Here is a 19663-nt window from a genome sequence, read left to right on the forward strand (position 1 = left end):
TTGAGACAAACGTAATCAAGCACAAGTATTCTAGTGTCCAGAAGGTGCAGAAGGTAAATGATCGATTCCGGGCACTCTGATATCCATGCATTCGTTATTCGGTGCTTTTTTTTCCTTAAGAAGGCGAGATGAACTGACAAATACCTCCCGTATCTTTTGACCGATATATAGATTAAACTAGCGAAAATCAAATAGAAAACCTCGCGTAATACTAGCCTCACATATGTGGGGTGTTTATAAAAAAACGTATGGATGCGTACAGGTCGTCATCTGTCACCCTTCTAAGAACTAACCGGAAACTAAGGTACACTCAGTCCATGAAATTATGTTTAATTTTTCCTTGGCGGTATTGATGATTTTACCGGAGCTTATTTACCCATTCCACCGCCAATATTCTCGTTATTCTTCGTCTAGCCATGTCTTCTTGCAATATTCTCCGTTCGCTTCGGAGGAGAAACGCTGGAATAGGTACGTACGACTGTGAAGTCTGACGCTAATTCATTATCGATACAATTTCCGCTTTTTTTTCATCAATTTACCTGTTTTTGCGCGCGTTGTTTTTTCAATGAACGACGAATGTTGGAGCACTGTAGTCTAAGCCCTTCCAATACTTAAACTATCGATAGTTGCTTTCCTATCGAGGAGCCTTTGGCTACGTGATTGGCTGCTTATGGTGATGGTCTTACATGTTTTCGGGCGGATCGTCGAGACAGTTCGGGAGAACCCGTATCTGGTGGCGGTGAGCGTGTGGCGGAGTCCAGCGTCCTCCGGACGATCAGGATGTCAGGTCAAGTCAGGTGTGGCGTCAGGCACGGGCGCGCACTCAGCGAGTGACTGTCGGAGGTTTTGCGTGAAGAGAGAGTTGACACGGCCAAAGGACACCTCTGCGTTTATATAGCAGCTTCCTGTCGCCGTGTGTGCTTGGGAAGTACGTTCGCGAGGTGCGTGCGCATTGGATCGGAGGGCCCCCAAGGGTCGCGCAAAGTGCGGAGGTCGACTCCTCTCACTGACAGACGCACGCATTGAGTCGCTCTCTTGTGGACGACGAATTGCATAAAGGGGGGCGGGGCAGGGCTGTCGCCGAAATTAAGAGAACGGGCCGAATTGCCATCCGCCAGATGGAGCAGAAAAAGCGAAAGAAATAAACGTCAGCAGAGGTGACGAAATATTCAAAGTTGACTCGCACACCTTAAGATTATTGTTAATTAGAAATGAACTCGTTATGCAATAATGGGACAATGGAAATCTCAGGAAAAACCGACGTCATCTCTTGTTTTATTTTCAGGAACTCAGCGGCTACGCAATCTTATTCTGTCGTCGTCGATTCCTCACTCTTTTGCATTTTTTATGGGATCATGCTTTACTTCGGAGTTTAATTTGGATGGTTCTTTCAAAGTGCTTGGCATTACGTCTTTCGGTATCCATTTTCGGTGTTTTTTGCTCGCGTCAATTGAATTCATAGAGGGTAAAGGGGAAACAAGACAAAAACGCTCATCTTTAATTGACCAATCTTCACTTCTCGCCAGCTGACTGGAGGTAATAACCCACTTAACCTGAGGACCTATCACCAGCAGAAGTTCATCTTTATCATATATCTATTATACCTTACATCGTTACTCAGTGTCGTTATTACATTGTGTTTTTTGAATATAAAAAAACGAATGCATGTTTTCCCTGCCTCTGTGCTTTACTGCGCCATTTATGACATGAAAGTCGGCTCATTTTTTATTTATTCCATGGAGACGATTTTAATAACGCAGAGTTCGTTCTTGGCGGCCATCGATGTCCATGGCCCTCCCGCCGATGGCCCACATGCTAAGCATGTTGGGGTCGGTGCTGCCGTTCCATTTCTAGTGTTTTAAAAGAGCTTTCCACCAAGACGAAGGGAAGGGATTTTCTCTTCAGATGAATAAATAATGAAGTTTCTTATTCCCTCAATAGATCTCTTCCTCCTCGCATTTGACAGAAAATCATAATGTTAGCTGGAAAAATCACTCATTATCTATGATATATACTCTGACAAATTTCATTGGCTGGCAGTGATAATTATAATGAATTATGATTCTGAATTTGAGATATAAGACCACTTTCATTCCAATTGAGTGCTGAAAATTTGTGAGTATATGTTTCTCTACCTATTAGTTTTTTACGCTCTTACTGGGAATGAAGAAATATGATTTATCAGAACAAAGTGTGCCAGGTTTTGCCAGAAACCAATTTCGCACGCTTAAAATTCAGATAGATCGTTTTGTTTCCGATAGCCCATTGTTATGCATTAGTTAAATTCATATCACTTATGTTTTAGTGAAGCATTTAAGTTAGCCGGGGCCCGAGGAGACGGAGAGCTTTTATAGGAAGGCTAGCAGTAAAAAAAAAACTGCTCAAAATTAACCGCAGGAAGCACAAAGCGTGAGATTACGGTGCCTTTTCTCCTTCGGCGCTCTACGTTCATGGAGAGACCATGCTCCTTAAATACATATCAGGACCATGGGTAAACCTGTAGAACTAAGTGAAACTTCTTGAGTGCGAAGTGTCGTATTCATTTGTTTCAGCGCTTTTCCTATGTTTTTTCTCCTGTTTTTCTCCAAAACTCCAATCGATAATCAAAGAAGGCATATCGACGTGTAATAGTCATAGTTAAAGTAAGTATCAGACACAGCATCAAGACAAACAGTATCAACTCAAATAAATTTCAATATAATACGTGCAGCAGTCTGCTGAGAAGAATGATATATGGCGTGCGGTACGCTTTATGTTTTTATAAACCCTCCAGAGCTGTAATGCGGACTTCGTAAACTATTTTATTGAGTTTTCTCGCTGCCTTTTCCATAATCCCTCCTCAACCAAGTGATTATTTAAAAAATATAAACGATAATTTACTTCACATATTCATTAAATTAGTCGTTGCGATTCTAGACTCTACCACTTCTTCTACTATGATACGATACCTTGAAATGAGCCATCAGTAGTGCGCATCAATGGACGGATATTTATTCCCCAACATGCCCTCAGTTACATATAGGTGTTTTTATTTTCTTACATTTTTTTTCTTTTACTTTTTAACTTACAAATAGGTGAGTGAAGAGTGTAATCTGGAGTGAAGCGCTTCAAGGAAAGAAACGCTGATAGGAGGCATGCTAGATGTGAGTGTGGAGGAGAATAGTGTTTGAAGTGGACGGTGGGGGGGCAGTGGTTGAGCGAGGAGAGGAATCGTCTAGGAGGGACGGAGGAGGCAGAAGGTTTGGAGCAAATGCCGAGCGCGTGAGGGGATGCAGAAAACAGCGTTGGAGAGAAGGATGTTGGGTAAGCCAGGGAGGGGACGGCAGAGAATAGGGTTTTTAGATAATACTATATACTTGAAGAGAGTAGGCCTTACTAAAAATTGAGGAGGGAAGTTGGGAGACAGGCTGGCGCAATCTGCAAAATTCTCCATAAAAATCTACAGTAGTTGGTAAAATAATTTTATAATAACTGGCCGTGGCACATGATAAGAAAACCTACTTTTTTCGAAACACTTCTGGAGTAAAGTTCTTTGGTTTTCTTGAGATCCTTTCGCATTTTTATTTTTGCAATTTTAGGGGAGACCGGGGCACGTTGGCCATAGGGGCAGGATGGCCCAGTCGAGTTAATTCATACAATAGACACTGAATCGTGCTAGAAATCTATCAGAAGGTTGGTGACACACTTCCCCTTTCTCCACAACACCATTATGACTGGCGGAGCAGTTTTTGACAAGTTGTTGCGATTAATAGTATTTGAGCGTGTTTCAGTAAAATTCTACTCCCAGGTTAAATGTGCGTTATTTAAGTTTTGATCAATTTGGGCCCAATAGTTGAGTACCATAATTAAAGCTCATAGTTTAAGGATAACTTCTGTGTGGCATACAATCTAAATTGCTTCAGTGAGTTTTGTAACGAATAGATTCTATTGTAAACATAGTGATGGGGCAGGTTGGCCCAGCGACGACGGGGCACGTTGGCCACCCGGGCCAACATGCTCCGTCCTATGCATTCCTTCGTCAAAAATGGCCTAATTTTGAAAAGACGGTCACTTCCACCATTAAATGAGCTGTCATTTAGGTATAAATGACTTGTATTGTTTCCAATCGGTTACAATGCATGCTTGCCGACAAGAGTGTGGGCATGTACCTTTTGTTAAGGTTTGTTACCTTTTTGGGCCAACACATACGTTTATTAGCGTATTTATCGTAGCATGACATTAGCATTACTAGTCATATTGACTGACATCAGCATGTCATACGCTCCTCATTCTCCAAAGCTATATTTACTTTTTTCTGGTTAGCATATACGTCACTGTTTATGCAAATGTGCTTAAGCAGTTCTAAAGAGAAAAATGAAAAAAAGTCGGGTGGACTAAAGCATTTTATTGCCTCTTCAGTAGGAAGAATCGGATTACAAATTGAGCACGAAAGCTTGATTACCCCTTTCCCACTTACATGGATTATTTTCTATTACATTTGAGGGTAAGCTTGCATCAATAGTCAACTCCAGAGGTTCCGCTGGGTCTGCGATTAGTCGTCTTTGGGAGCATTGGGTTGCGTCTGAACTGATTAGACACAAAGACTCAATTAAATTCTCAGAGGCTACTAATATATAAGCGCAGTGGTGAAGACAGACTTCTATTTGAACGTAACATAGTATCACAATGTAACGCATTTCAACAGGAGCAAAAAAATAAAATACGCGCGTCCGATATAGGAAGATGAACTTATTCAATGTGCCTAAAGTGTGCCTTTTTCGACGGTGAGCCTGGAGCACAACGTATTTAGTGCACAAATTGCAAGCGTTGTGCTCATTAGACATGTGTGAACAATGAAATCCGCGTACTATTTCACAAGAGCAATAATTGTGATGATCATTTGTATCTGGACAGTCACAAAAGTCAACTGGTTTGTATTAGCACGCCAGAAATCCTAATAATTTAAAGCTTACCCGTTGTTTTAGTAAAATGGTTACATATATTGAAATATATTTCTTGATAGCTATTAGTTTTATTTTGATTTCCTAAAATCATACTAGTTCAGCTTATAAAAAAATACATGGGCCAACGTGCCCCAGCCGCTGGGCCAACTTACCCCGATGTAGGGGCAGATTGGCCCACCTGTCATATGCTCAGTATTTATTAATTTTTAAAAATATATAACTCATATATTCAAGTTCAATTATTGTCATCCATATTTAGAAAGACTGTTCTATAATTTAACAATAATTTCATAAAGTTAACTATGCATAAATAAAAAATATTCAAAAATGTAAAAAAATCGGGCCAACATGCCCCGGTCTCCCCTACGCATTGTTTATTAGGTATTTTCAAAACGTTGTAAGATTGCGTTATAAGATAAGTACAGGCAGGATGGTAAAAAAATGCATATAATATCTATGTAACCGACTCGATGAAATGTAAATTTCTCGCTGTTATCCTGGAATATCACAAAAGATACACTTGTGTGAAGTATTACAAAAATACATAAATGGTCAATTAAGCGCTACAACCACCTTGGAAGTCTCCTTCTTCAGGAATTTCATCGCGATAACATATGCGAATGCCATGTCCCTCATATCACAGTTTTTGTTAATGTTCACGTCATGCCGCGGCACGCACCGCTCTTGATCCCACTTGCTCTCTCTCTCTCCTTCCATGTTGATATTGGGCACTGTTTTCTTCCTATCTCATCTCATTCAGTACCTTGAGTTTTAAATGCATGGTAATTTGAAAATAATTACTATTGGATTGCGACTTCCTTATACGGCAGTTTCCGGTATCCCATATAGTTTCTGTCTGGTTTCGCCTCATACTTTGTGTGTGATGTATGTACTTCTTCTATTTAATGCCACTCTATTGAGTTTTAATTTATCTCATGAAGAACTTCCGTAAGTTTGTATTTTCTTCTAGGCTTATATTTAAAAGATCGTCTAAAATAAACAGGAATTTCCGGAAATAGAGTTTGACGCGGCTTGCTAATCGGGGGCAAGGTGAGGAAGTAAATGCTGATGAGTGTGGGCTAATGAGGTCAATTAATCGCCGTTGTCTTCATTGGAACGCCTCGAAGCGAGCAGAAATTAGACCTCCAGAGAGCAGTTATACTTGTACGTGATATTTATCCTAGAAAGGTCGCGGATTTATAATACGTGGTCTCTCTTAGAGACACGTGAACTCGTCTGCTCACCTGCTACAAGTTAACCCCCCCTTCCCTAGCTGATAAGGCTTCGTCTCTGTTATTACTCATAAATGCGTGGTATGAATACGTTGGTGGTGGAGATAATATAGAGTTGAGATACCTGCGAGTTACAATTATCTACCTCAAACGTATCGTGGGAAACGCGAAAGGAGTTTCTAGGCGTCCAGCGTGTAGTAGGAAGGATTTCGGGTGGCAAAATGATGGAGAGGAGATGTTGCGTGTTTGTCAGGCCACACCTTATTATGGATATTGGATCAGGCGAAGGAGGATTTATTCTGAAAATTAAATAAAATGCAAAGGAAACATCGACACGATTCGTCAAAAAATACTACGAGCGATTTGAGATCGTTAGACAGCCTTTTCACTCTTAAGTCTGGAAGCTGCTTGAGGCTCGGGAGCCACAGCCAGGTTTACAGCAGTTTAGAACATTTCTTTCACAATGATACGGAGGCACAGAAAAGAAACCTGACGGAATCAGATTGGTCACTCCGTTAGGTTTCTATTCTGTGACGGAGGATATCAACTAAGAACTGCTGTAATGCTCAGGTTTGAGATAAACCTGAAAGTAAGAAAAGTAATTTATCTAACAGTAAGACCCCTATTTATGAGTTAAAAAAACTAAAAGGTGAAGTAAAGATTTTGATTTTTTTGAAATTTTACGGTTCTGAAAGGTGGACACTCAGGAAGGAGGACGACAGTTTTTGCAGCTCAAAGTCCTTACAATCAAATTCTGCGCATTTTTCAGTGTCAAATACGTGCACTTACGTAAATCAGCCGTGTTTTGGAGGGCCCAGACTAATGTTCAATGTTGGAGTGAGGCAAGGACGGATACAGAAAAAACTCAAGGGGGGGGCGCAACATATCTTGAGTTGTCTTTACTTTTATCGTAATAAAAGATCACAGTCAAGTCACAGCCAAAGTATAAGAAAATTTTATTTAAAATGATTGTAAACATGTAAAAGATAATGCCACCTTATGATATGAAAAAGTTGCAATTGTGGTTTTGCAATGTTCGGCAATACAGGCGGATCCGCAAGGGGGGGGCGCGCGCCCCCTGCGCCCCCCATCTGTATCCGCCACTGGAGTGAGGATGGCTTCGACTGGTGCGGTGCGCGGATTATAGCGAGCAGCAAACCGTTGTCACACGATCAGTGAACGCGATTGATAAGCATCCCGCTATCCATCAATTTATTTGTGAATAAAATCGAACTAATCTGTGAATTCTAGCGAAATTATGTCTTCACTAATTCGATCTGTAGGACATGTGAGCTCAAAAGAAGAATAACTTTACAGTAGGTGGGGTCCATAAATACAATCCGAAGTGTATTGCATGTAATGCCCTCATATATATGTCTGTTTTTTCGTCTTATTCACACCTTTTTGGAGAGTTTTCCATCAAATCAATAGTTTCTTTTTAGAGGGATACAATTTAATATCACATAGTAAAAATGCATTCTTATAAAATGGTAACTTAAAGAAAAATAGCACAAAAGTGGTTGGGAAATTAACAACATACTTGAATAATGGCGTAGTATAAATGAGATTATGCAAACAGATTAAAACAATTCTCATTTCTTACACTCTCAATCTTCTCTCAATCACTTCTTCTCAATCAGTCTCAGAGGTCGTTTTCACAAGAGGCGAATTGTGACCGAGCCGTGTTGGATGGTTGAGGCCAAAATTGTAACCACGTTATGTTTTATTTGCGGGAGATTTGAATTTTCGTGTCCGTAGATACGAGTGATTCACGTCTTGCATCACTGTGTGATCGGCGAAAACTAAGTTTATGCAATGATTTCAATTTTCCAAGCTAACTCGTGGCTCTCATTTCTAAAGGAATAACAAAGGTCTGAGAGGGAAGTTGATTCAGGATTAATCTGGTGGAATTTTAACGTACCATTCACTGCGGAGCTATTTGCCTTTTCCATCCATATATCGAATTGTTCGCACGAATCAATGTGATTTCAGGTCATGGTAAACGATTACATTGCCAGTAAATTTATTTCCATCTAGTTATCTTGTAACAGAAGTGTATCTAAATCTGTCCAGAGTCGTGCTTAATGGGCGTTTTCCACCCTCGGCATTGCATCTGACTATCTTTTTCATTTCTTTTCGTTCGACCCATTTGCTTACGAGTCTTCAGCTGATTCGGGGTCCCACTGCCCGTCCACGATAAGATATCTCGACTAAGGTCACCAGTTTTGAGTGTCAAAGTTCTTTGTGCCTTCCAGACTTCCTCAATTTATCGAGCTTTGGTGTGTCTGGAAATCGAGATCGCTTATCTTCTGTGTCAATATGGGAGTCAGTCCTGAATTCTTACACGCATGCTTACGCACGGATTAGGTTGGGAGTGGTTGGGAGTCACTAGAGACTCAGAAACTCTGCGCGAAGCTTCAGGTGTTTGAGCAGTGAAGAATTTCTATCTTTCAGAGTGATGTGGGAAATCGTTTAACGTAATTACCGCTGGAGCGCTTAAATATTCAAGATAGCTCAGAAAAGGATGAAAATGCAATGCTCTCACGCTATTGCATGGAGATCAGTCCCAAAAATGGCCTCGAATGGAGATGCTGAGATCATTACAGGTGTAATGAAGTATCTTCAGAACTCGAATGTATGTATATTTACGACAGTCACAGAGAGCAGTTGCAAGAGTCGGCAACCCGTAAATAGGGGAGCCCCGATCTACCCTCTCGGGTGGCTATTTTTTCTTATGTAGCCGTTTTTCCATTCTAAATATACTAAAAAATCTAAAATAATGTTATTAAATAAAAAATACCACAAATATTTTATTAAAAAGAAGGAAAATAACGGCTTCAATTATTGAAAATGTTAAATATTTTTAATGAGAAAGTTACATAAATTTTGTCTTGGCGAAAGCGAATGTAATCTATCTTTTTCATGAAACACATTTGAAATTTTCAATAATTTAAGGGGCCGCAGGCCGTTATTCGTTGATAAAACGTGTTTTTAATAAAAATATATCTTTAATTACAATACTATGCGATATTTTTAGCGATTTGGACGATATCTTTCGTTGACAGTGCCTTTATTAGTTACCGCGAGCATTTCTCAATTTCCTTGAAAAAAACAGGCAAGTTTTCTTAGGCAATAATTTTTTATTTTAACGAATTATGAATATTCATGGTTAATAATTCGTGTTTATTACTGTCCTTACGGTGAATGAATCCATAAAATGACAAGTTCTATGAATGAAAAATCATGCATCTTTCTGTTTTTAAGAATGTAAAAAAGTATAATAATTCCAGGAAAACTTTTTCCTCACAGTTATTAATGCATATGGAAAGAAATTTATTTGCGAGCAGATTTTTTTACTCATAGAGATTTGTTTTGTGGACCGAGGTTTGTATAAAGAAATTACTTCAGTACCTTCAGGTATCTTAATAGGAAAAAGATCATAATCGAAAAGAAAATAGTAATCGCCCCACCATTGGTATTTACGCGAGTCCTATTATTATTCGCAAACAATGGGACCATTCATCATTTTTTATTATCGATTGCCACGGAGTAAAAAATGAAAGAAAAATTCGCACTTTTTTCTTTTTCTCTGGTACGTTGATGACGTCACGAGCTCATGCCCAGCGGACTTCCTCTTTTCAGCTCCTCCCTGACCTTCGGCCTCCCGTGCTTCATTGTTGTCTACACTCTTCTTTGGTGCTTTTCATCTTCTCAATGAACTGTTCACCTCGAAAGAATAAATGAACCGAAACTCTGATGAAGTCACCAACTCACCAGAAGTGAGTAGCAATCTCCGCGTTGTCTCATTTCAAATTACGATGGAATAAATGAATGGGAAAATTGCTTTCGTCGTAGCTAATCCTTCCTTTCCATCTATCGTGTATTCTTCCTATGAAATACGATTTCCTGTGAAAGAGCCCATTTTTTAGGTCCTTTTTGCAGACGCTAGTAATATCTCCTCAGCTGGAATTTCGTCCGATTCTCACTTTGCTGTACTGCGTGCGCGACGACGTTCGTGGCCACAGTGATCGACAATCGTCGATGGACAAAGTGATTGCGAAAACGGAAAAGTAATACCTCGAATAAAATCCGGGAAATCTCTCCATGTGACGTATTTCTGGTTCCCGCTGCCGCCCTGTGAGGTGACCTTGGGGCGAGGCTTGAGCGCTGATACGATGCAGGATGCTAGCAGGTAGCAGAGTACCCTGCTAGCAGGTAGCGCTTGGCTTAAATAAGGATTATTAATACCTTATAAAACGAAGAAAACTTTCCGACCTTAGCCAGTTTTAATAAGTAATTATTAAGATCGTGATTCCCTGAGATCTGCGACTCATGCATGCATTTCTAATCTCAGACGATGTAAAACTCCTATATACTCGTTTAGAATCTAGGTCCCTGTGACGTCACGTGGAACGGAATCGCATTGGAGCCAATCGGGCCTTTTTCAAATGAGGTTAAAATTGACCGTTGCCATTCGTATAAACTGGGATTTCTAAAACCAAATAATTTGTACATTATGAATACACTAATGGTGGGTAAGGAATCGCAATCAATGCATTTCGTTTTCTTTGATGAAGGAAACTGACCTATTTGTGCATTGCGGGTGACTCCGTGAAGTTATCACCGTGGCTCGTCCCGGTATTAATCGTAGGATTGTTGACAAGTGGTGATGATGACCGCGTTACCATGCGCGCGAGGTTGAGGAGCCGCTGACACGAGGTGACCCGTACGGCAAAAGTCGGTGACGTGATCGACCAATCTCAGTTCGGGTGTATTCCGATGTTAAGCCACTAACAGCTCGAGAGGGAGGCGATGGATATAAAAATGTGGCTCTCATTGAGTTTCAGCGTCAATCACAATCAGCAATGAATTGAAAATTGTTCTGCCAACACATGTAGGGAAGTTAACAGGATTCTTTTTCGTGATAATGCGCTCTTTCAAACAGAGGCGGATCCAGGATTTCTTTCTAGGGGTCTGGGGGCACAAGGATACCTCGTAATACAAAACGAACGCAATGATAATTGATGCGTATTAATAATGCTGCATATTTTTCAAGGGTCTGGGGGGGCACGTGCCCCCCTCCCCCCTCCTAGATCAGCCTATGGTTTCAAGTATACAACTTTTCAATTGCAGTTGAAGTGCAAATACTCTGCCGCAGATATTGAGAATCAATGGATCGCTGTGCTCTCATCGTGGCGCTGGGGACATATTTGAAAACGGGTTCAAATGCATCCAAAATGGCGACATAAATCTAGGTTCCCCGGGACACGGGCCGGCGCCTTCTCTGAGCAAGCAGTCTCCTTCTCTCAATGTCTAAGATATGAATACGTACATAAGAAAATGGAATCGCCCTCGGTTAAATGCAAACAATTCATGGCACGTGTTAGGCACTCGAAGCGCCTCGCATGCGTTATGTCATTTGTGATCCGTGCTATATTTCATTGCGAGTTCAAGTTGCGAAACGCGCACCATCTCTTGACAGTTTTCAAACTCGGAAGGCATTGAGACCTCTTCGCTGACTTCAAAGCAGGCCGCTTTCTCGTATTTCAGAGTGCGTCATCACTCAAGGGAGATTTGAACACGCATCTCTTGTAATTCGCATTCAAATAGGTACTTAGAAAGAAATTGGAGGGTTTCTCAAACCATCTCTCGTAATATTATGTAGAAGTAAACATATGTTTCGCCTTTTAAAATAGTTTTACAAGAAAACTAGTTTCTTTGCATTTTTCAGTCTCGTCTTTCGATAAATAGACATAGAGATATTCTTAAACAGAGCAGAGTCAAGCCCTTTGCCGGAATCAATTGGAAGTTAAAATAAATGTCTTGAAATATTTAACTTCTAAGTTAAATATAAATTAAGCAAGCTCTAAGGGAAGTGAAACTTGAATGCTTTCAAATGACACTTTCTAAGCTGTGGCCTATTACGTTTAGAGACGCAGGCGACACTGATCTCGGAAATTTGTCTTTCATGGGTTCCCTATGATTTTCTTCTCTAAAATAATAGTGCAATAATGTCCAAAATTAGTGATTTTATGGCGATGCTATTTATTTAAAAAGGTGATTCACAGCATGATTTCATAACAATCACAGATATAACTTTCAAAGAACATTGGCGCGCTGGAATCATCAAGAATGGCAAAAGAAAACGGAAAACATTTGTGCTTGGTTAGGAATAACTAAATATAGTATATATACAATGGTCATAAATAAAGTATTTATTTATGACCATTGTCCTATAAAAAAAGTAGAGATACCTGCTCACTGCTCGGGAACTTATCGATATATTTTGATTAAAAAACTCTAAACGATGGAATCAAAAGGAAAGATAATTTTCCGAGAGTGAATTAGACTCTAAGCAATGAAAAGATCAATGCTTTTTAACTACCATTTTTAGTGCTATTAAAATAATTACAAAATTACCCTGATATTTGAATTTTAAGAGTCTTCTTTTCCTATATTTGGACTCATTTATATGTTATCTTTTTGAATTTGGATTACGAGACAAAATAGATTTCGAAGTGTGGCTTCCGTTTTTCGGGTATCGAAAGCATTTTTTTTTCATTCAAGTACGGATAAGATATTTAAATGGCAAATAAGTTAAACTAAGAATATATTTTCACTTAATTTCATTACTAATGCCGATCGTGTTGTTGCCGAGAGACAACACTTCAACTGTAGGTGCTTCGACATTTTGCAAGGGCAAGAAGGCGAGATATATCTCTTAGGCACATCAGAGTCTTATGCAATGGATGACGGGGAGAAATTTGTTTTACTATCTCCTTTTGCACGTACTTGTCACTGTTAGCGTTAAAGTCTGGTTGCACATGAAACATATTACTAGTCCCTTCTCTCAAGGGCGTATCCAGGATCTAAACTAGAGGGGGGGGGGGGGAAGCCGAGGTCGTTCAGGCTGTAACACAGAAAAGGTTATGGAAACTAAAATGAAAAAAAAAATTATAACAGCGCTTTGATAGATTTTACATTTTTTTAATACTAATATCACTTTGGATTAAAAGAAAAACTTTCAAAACTTTCTTTGGGCTAAATTTAATTTTGCTTCTGGGGGGGGGGGGGGGACAGTTGCCCCCTCCTGCCCCCCGTTGGGTACTCCCATGCCTTCTCTAACTCTTGGCGAATGATGCGATGCTCTCTTGTTTGTCATCCACGCCTTACTTAAATGGTCTAAGATCCACGCGCTGCTGCGGGTGTGTTTACGCTTTCAGAAGATCGTTCTCCGACTATCGCTCGCTCAATGACCCTCCGAAGGCGATTTCATTTGTCGTATCTGCGCTGCCCAGCTGTTGGCGATATAGGGACCCAAGGCCAGCGAAAGATCCATATATGTACTATCAAATAATGGGGTGGAGTAAATACTTTGCACTCATTGCCGGCTGTTGGTACGCCTGCATATCGAAATCGAATATTAGGATTTTTCGAAAGAATTCTAGGAATATGCGATGAAAAGATACAGGAACGATATTATTACTCTCTCGTGAGACCAATTATGAGTACGGCTCTATCGTATGCGACCCGTATGAAAAAGGAATGGTTTTGGATATAGGAAGAGTAAATAGGCGAGCAGCAAGATTTGTAAAAAATTGCCAAGATAAAAAAGCACTGTCACTGAATTAATAAGGTTTTCAGAATGTCTAACCGATCCAAGGGAAAAATTTGGATTAAATATTTTTTTCGAAATTTCACGTGGAATAGGTTTTGCCTGACGCTTAACATTTTTGGGAGATTATCATTATTATTGCAGAAACTATGAGATGGATAATATCAGGGAAATAAACTGCAGACCAGAAAGATTTAAGATGTCGTTTTTTCCGTGTGCAGTAAGAGACCACAATTGTTTAACACCAGGATACATTGACTCGAACTATAACAACTACTCCGATTCGGCACAATTGGATCTCATGTTCGTGAATACAAACCATTAGCATGGAAAATGATTTGATCCTTTCCCGGCGAATAATGTGGGTAAACTCTTCTCAGGATTCCCAACGGGTTAATTTATTCGCAATAGCCAACGTTTCTAGCTCCGACCCAGTGTGAGCCCCCTGTTAGAGCTTGAAACGCTGGCTATTATTTAAAAATTAACCCGGTGAGAATCCCGAAAAGGATTCACCCATATTAGTCTGACATTTTTGGCGAGCTATAACTCGTTCATGAATCAATTACTACGCTAACTTTTCGTTTTCCTATTACAAACTAGTAGGTACGTTTATTTGCATGGTAAAATGTTCGTGTTCTCCTCGTTTCTGGTCTGTCGTTGTCTTGAGCGGTTGGCCTGTGTCTGGCAAGCGAGAGGGTTTCTTAGGATTAGTGGTTAGGATGAGTGCTGGTGTGGAATCACTTCCTACCACACATCCTGGTGATGGCTTGCGCGATACGTCGTGGATGCAGATTTGTATTATATTTTTTGTAGCAATTGATTAATATTGATCTTGTATTTTTTGTAGCAATTCTTGCCCATGAGAGGACTGCCTCTCCTCACATCATATTTTTCTTTTTTGGTGACGTATTTCAAACTGAAGTCATCACCTTGAAATTTTCATAAGTGCATAGCAGACCTTTTTCTTCATTTGCGTGTATCTCGAATTTGAAAAAATGCATTTTGGTGCGAAGGCTTCCACGGTGTTGCGTAATGAAATTGCGTCATTAAAAATGTACATGTTACTTGTTTACTTCCTTTGTTCATTACAAAAACATGCTCATCCAAATTTGTCCTCCCATGGGGATGTGATCTTCGGCACGGCGCACTGCGGAACCAGGCCGCCCCTGATATCGCCATTAAAGGGAGGATTTTGACAGCCGTGTAAAAGATGAGGGAATTCCTGATAAAAGGAGACAAAGAGAATTCGCTTCTTGGGAAGAATTAATTGAAATAGACCTGAGAGCGAACTATAAGTACAATGTGGGAAAGAGGACAATTAAAAAATCAGAATAAAAGACAGTTTGATTAAAAGCAAGCCTGATGCTACGGTATTCGATTCCCGCTCGTGTACACCTTAAAACTGTGGGAAAACTCAGTTGATTAAACCCTATCAGTGTGGGCATTGGCTTCCTCTATTATTGTACATATCCATTCAGTTCTTCTGCTTCCTTTTTCCCTCTAACTTGTAACTCCGATTCGCTTCAAATCATCTTCCACATCTGCAGCCATCACTTCCGTGCCTACCTTTTCTTCTCATCCCTTCCATTTTGCTATTAAGTATTCGCTTGAGCATTCTGTCATTTTCCATTCTTTCTACCTGGCCCGATCATGCCAACCAAAGTGATCTTACATCCTTCCCCTTTAGTATTTATCTCCCTGCTCATTTTAACTCTCCATGTATCTCCTTCTCTAATTGGCCGTAGATTCTCCGCATGATCTTTATTTGAAATTATCTAAGAGTTTCTTGATCCTGATTTGATAATATCCATTCCTCGGCTTCATAAGTTATACATATACATAAGTTATACATATATTGTTATAGATGCTCAGCTTTGCACTCCTTGTAATCAGGGATTTGTTTGTACAGTGAAATAAGCGGTCTTCATTCCAGAAAATCAAAGTCTACTTCCACTAAGATCTGGTGAATTTTTCCCTGGTGAATAAACTGAATAAGGGTTTTTATGGATTCCATCCGGGTGAGTGTGTCCATTATTTCTGACGCTTCGAGGTCCAACACAATTTAAACTCTCACTCACCCGGATGCAAACCCGAGAAAGGCTTAGTCACACTACTTCCACCAGCTCGCCCCTTCATCACGTCCCCGCTGTTTAATCTCTAATTCCTCCCCCCCCCTTCCCCACACAACTGATGGAGCCATTCGCGTGCAATTCGCCTTTCAGTCATTGCGATCGCATTCGCCGTTTCATCACGATGGATGAGAATGAGGAGCGGATGCGAGATCCTCTGGCCCGTTACATAATCGCTCGTACGTATACGCGTCAGATTGAATCCCTCGATATCGCAAATCCAACGCTCATTCCGAATCGCGCCTTTGAGCATACAATATCGCTAGACGCGGGGAATCATTCGTGGGTGTTTGGAGAGGGGAACATTTCGTGAATTCCTCGTTTTTTTCGTTAAAATTGTAATCATCATTCCGACTTCCTTAATTTGAACGCTGTACTTAAGCCATGCGTTAGCCATTGGTATGAACATGGACTTACCAAGCGGAGGGCAGCTGCACCCCCAGAACCGAAAATAAATTTAGTTCAAAACGAAAGTTTTGAAAATTATTTTTTTAAGAAAAACGATATAAGTGTAAGATACGGAGCTAAAATAAAAATAATTATTTTTTCAAAAAAATAATCATAAAAATAATAAATTGCTGTCATAATTTTCTTAAAATTTTGGTTTCATTAAACTTTTCTGTGCTAATATGTTACGTCTTGAACGACCAGCCCCCCCCCCCCCATAATTTTGATACTGAGTACGCCCCTGGGTGTGAATAAATCGGCAAATTGAAGACCATAAGTTGTATTACTTATATTCATTGTAGTACGTCCACGTATCCAAATTTTTTAATTGATCGTTTAGAATATTGCACATTTTCCTTTGTTTGTACTTGCATATAAAAATGTAATGGAAAATTGCGAGGCAATACAATGAATATGAGATACTTCCATGAGGTGACACCTGACTTAGTTGGGCCTATTAATCTGCAGTTATTATTACCATAGAATTATTCCTTTTGTTTCGTGAAAACCGCCAATACGACTGACGATATTATCTTGGTAATCTTTTACGTCATCGAAATTATTTTTTTGTTACGTTGTTACTTTATTTTTAGGAATAATTAAAGGGAAAAAAGTAGTGTTTTATTTTTGGCCGCGCTTTTGCTTTTGATGCCTACTGCCTAAAATGTGGCCTTCGTATCATCGACGCTTCTTACCTTCGGACCAGTACGAGTCCCAGACTCCATTTGAGTACTCCCATATTCACTTGCGCCGAAGGATCTCCCTTATCCGATGCTGTCTCCAATTGCGTGTAGGTCGCAGCCCTGTAAAACCACAGCGGAGCGTGAAACACTAATGGTAATACCAGCGAGACCGTAAGCACCCGAAATAAAGAACATGGGAGTTGTACAGAAAGGATGAGTAAAATGTTTTGGGTCTTACCATGTATTTATCAGTGAACCCCGGCGTTGTGTGATCCGTGATGATCGCTTTTTCTTAGGGAATGATTATCCGCTGGGGTTTCCTGATAAACTCCGATAAAACCCGAAAAAAGTCGATCGTGTTGTGAAATTACACACAGATTTAAAATTGATCGAACAATCAATCGTACTCTTTTCTTTGTTTGTACGTCCTTTTATTGATATTGTAGAAAATTAAAGGAATTATCATAATTATGAGATATTTCCTGGAGGTGAGACATTGTTTAAGGTAGCATTAAATTACTCTTCTGGTTATTTGCCATCAGGCGATTTTTGGATTTAATAGGAAGATGCCAATATCAGGCTGAGAAAAGAGATTAAATATAAAATTAAAAGTACTGCATGTAACTAGTGACTTTGTACACAGTCATGCTACCAGGTTCGACGATAAACCCACGATGAGAGAACCTCATATTTCAATTAATATCTATGGAATTAGTTGGCGAATGTTTTTCACTTTTTCCTGTGATATCAGTTTTTCCATACCATATTCCTGTGATATAGAGTAAGACGAGTGCTCAAAGTTTGATAATAATTCGCGCGATACAAACCGCAACGGCCCCTTGGGAACTATGCTTTTAGAACCCGAAATTTTGGAATTACAACATGCAGTGCGACCCAAAATTTGACGTTCATTCATAGGAACGTATTTTTCCGGTTATCCGGCCGATCTTTCGTATTGGCTTGCGTTGAATAGTCCATTATTTTATTGCGCAGGACAGTGTGGTCTACTGTGGAAACAAACCACAACAGCTTCCCTAAAACCTTTGTCTTGAGAGCCCCGTATTCTGGAGTGACAACGTGAAGTTTGAATCAATCCTTGCTGTTTATTCGCGATGAATTTCTTCAAATCTCGAGGCTCAGATGCATACCCATTTGAATTTATTTTCACGTGACTGCACAGCGAAGTGTTCTCCGTATTATCTATCCCAAATGGTCAAACGATCATTGATAGATTTTCTGTGCAAGGAAATATTTTTCCAAGGCAAGTAATGTTAAACAGCCTCAGAGGATATCTTACTTGGAAGACGATTTTTTCAACATCTAGATGAGATTCGGAAGAGACGCGATGGAGCCACTTCTGATCGGGGAGGAGATGTTGAACTCGGTGTTAGAGGGTACGATATTAGGTAAGCGAGGGAGAGGAGGGAAGAGCATAGGAATGTTAGATAGGATGAAAGGCAGCAGGCCTATTTTTGAATTGAAGAGGGAAGCCCACGAAGGGAGGGATGACAGACAAAATACTTCGTAAATACTCCATGCGAGCCTACCTTAATCGGAAGAATACTTGAATGCCACGAGTATGACATTGGCCGGCATTTGTTTCGTAAACACATTCAGCATCTGAATTGCAACGCGTGAACACACAAAATTGCCCAAATTCAAGACTGCATGCCCGGGAAAAAGCCCCCGTTCTGTTTTTGCGCATACATCCCAGCATTTGTCCGGCCACGCACTTGCACGGATGAATGCATCGTGTGAACACGGCTTCAGACGTTGGGAGGATCCCGAGTGAAAGTAGCAACATACACGCCGTGGGAAGAAACGCTTCAGCGATCGCCATTCATTGGCCATTCAATGACCAGTCCGTACCTGTTTTGAGTCGGCTAATCTCGGATGGGCTTCCTTCCTCCGAGCTATGGCTGCTCTCAGTCTGCCCCGAGGGAAATGCCGCCGACCCGACTCCAGTGCGTCTTGCATCAGAGGCTCAGCGCGGTTGGGCGTCCGTCAAACGAGTTGCGCAGCCGGGGAAGCTGTGGTACCAGCGCTCTCTGAAACTTCCTCTGCGAGCCGCTGGGGCGCTACACGCCAGAGCTTATCTTTCTTCGGCGGAGGTATCTGCATCGCATTCTGGAGGCCGCAACGACTGTGCATTATCAGCCATAGCATGTGGCGCGTATTTGTAAATAGATGCTAATTTTTATGGTCCCTCCCTAATATTCGCTCCTGAGGGTTCGCTCCTTACCCTACTCTAAACATTGGTTTGGCCCAAATGTAACAACGGTGACGAAAGGCGATCGGATACTTATGGGAAATACGTGGAATTCAGTTCTTTGGGGATTTCGGTCCATAGGGTTTAGCTCTCTCTCTTTCACCCTCCCTGCTTAGTAATTGCGTAAAATGGTGAATAGATAATGGAAGGGGTACGTTCAATGTAAGTTTAGGTTGACTCGAAGTATTCTCTCGTGTTTTCGTAAATCGTTTTGAATAGCTACTCGGGTTTCCCACCGGGTGATTGCTGACATTCCTGCCGACGTTTCGAGAACAGAGTGGGCTGCCATCTTCAGGGGTCAGAAATCAACCGCTCGGAAGCCTCAGTAGACTTTTTCTGTGAACA

The 19663-nt window shown here is 40.6% G+C and overlaps 1 protein-coding gene across 3 annotated transcripts in view; it reads right to left on the reverse strand.

Annotated features, from left to right (window-relative positions):
- The window catches only part of LOC124158048 (medium-chain acyl-CoA ligase ACSF2, mitochondrial), a 59127-nt gene extending 40043 nt beyond the window's left edge, over window positions 1-19084 (reverse strand). The window contains exons 1-2 of one of the 3 annotated variants that reach the window (XM_046533211.1): window positions 18919-19084; window positions 17062-17169 (exon numbers count right to left, since the gene is read on the reverse strand). In XM_046533211.1, coding sequence (XP_046389167.1) covers window positions 17062-17105 — 44 coding nt within the window. In that variant the 5' untranslated portion in view covers window positions 17106-17169; window positions 18919-19084. Of the gene's footprint in view, window positions 1-686; window positions 862-17061; window positions 17170-18918 lie in introns of those variants that run through there. The other 2 variants (XM_046533213.1, XM_046533212.1) reach the window with 2 other exon arrangements.
- Between the last annotated feature and the right edge of the window lie 579 nt (window positions 19085-19663).

This window comes from Ischnura elegans, chromosome 4 (genome assembly GCF_921293095.1).
Source record: "Ischnura elegans chromosome 4, ioIscEleg1.1, whole genome shotgun sequence".
Lineage (NCBI taxonomy): Eukaryota > Metazoa > Arthropoda > Insecta > Odonata > Coenagrionidae > Ischnura > Ischnura elegans.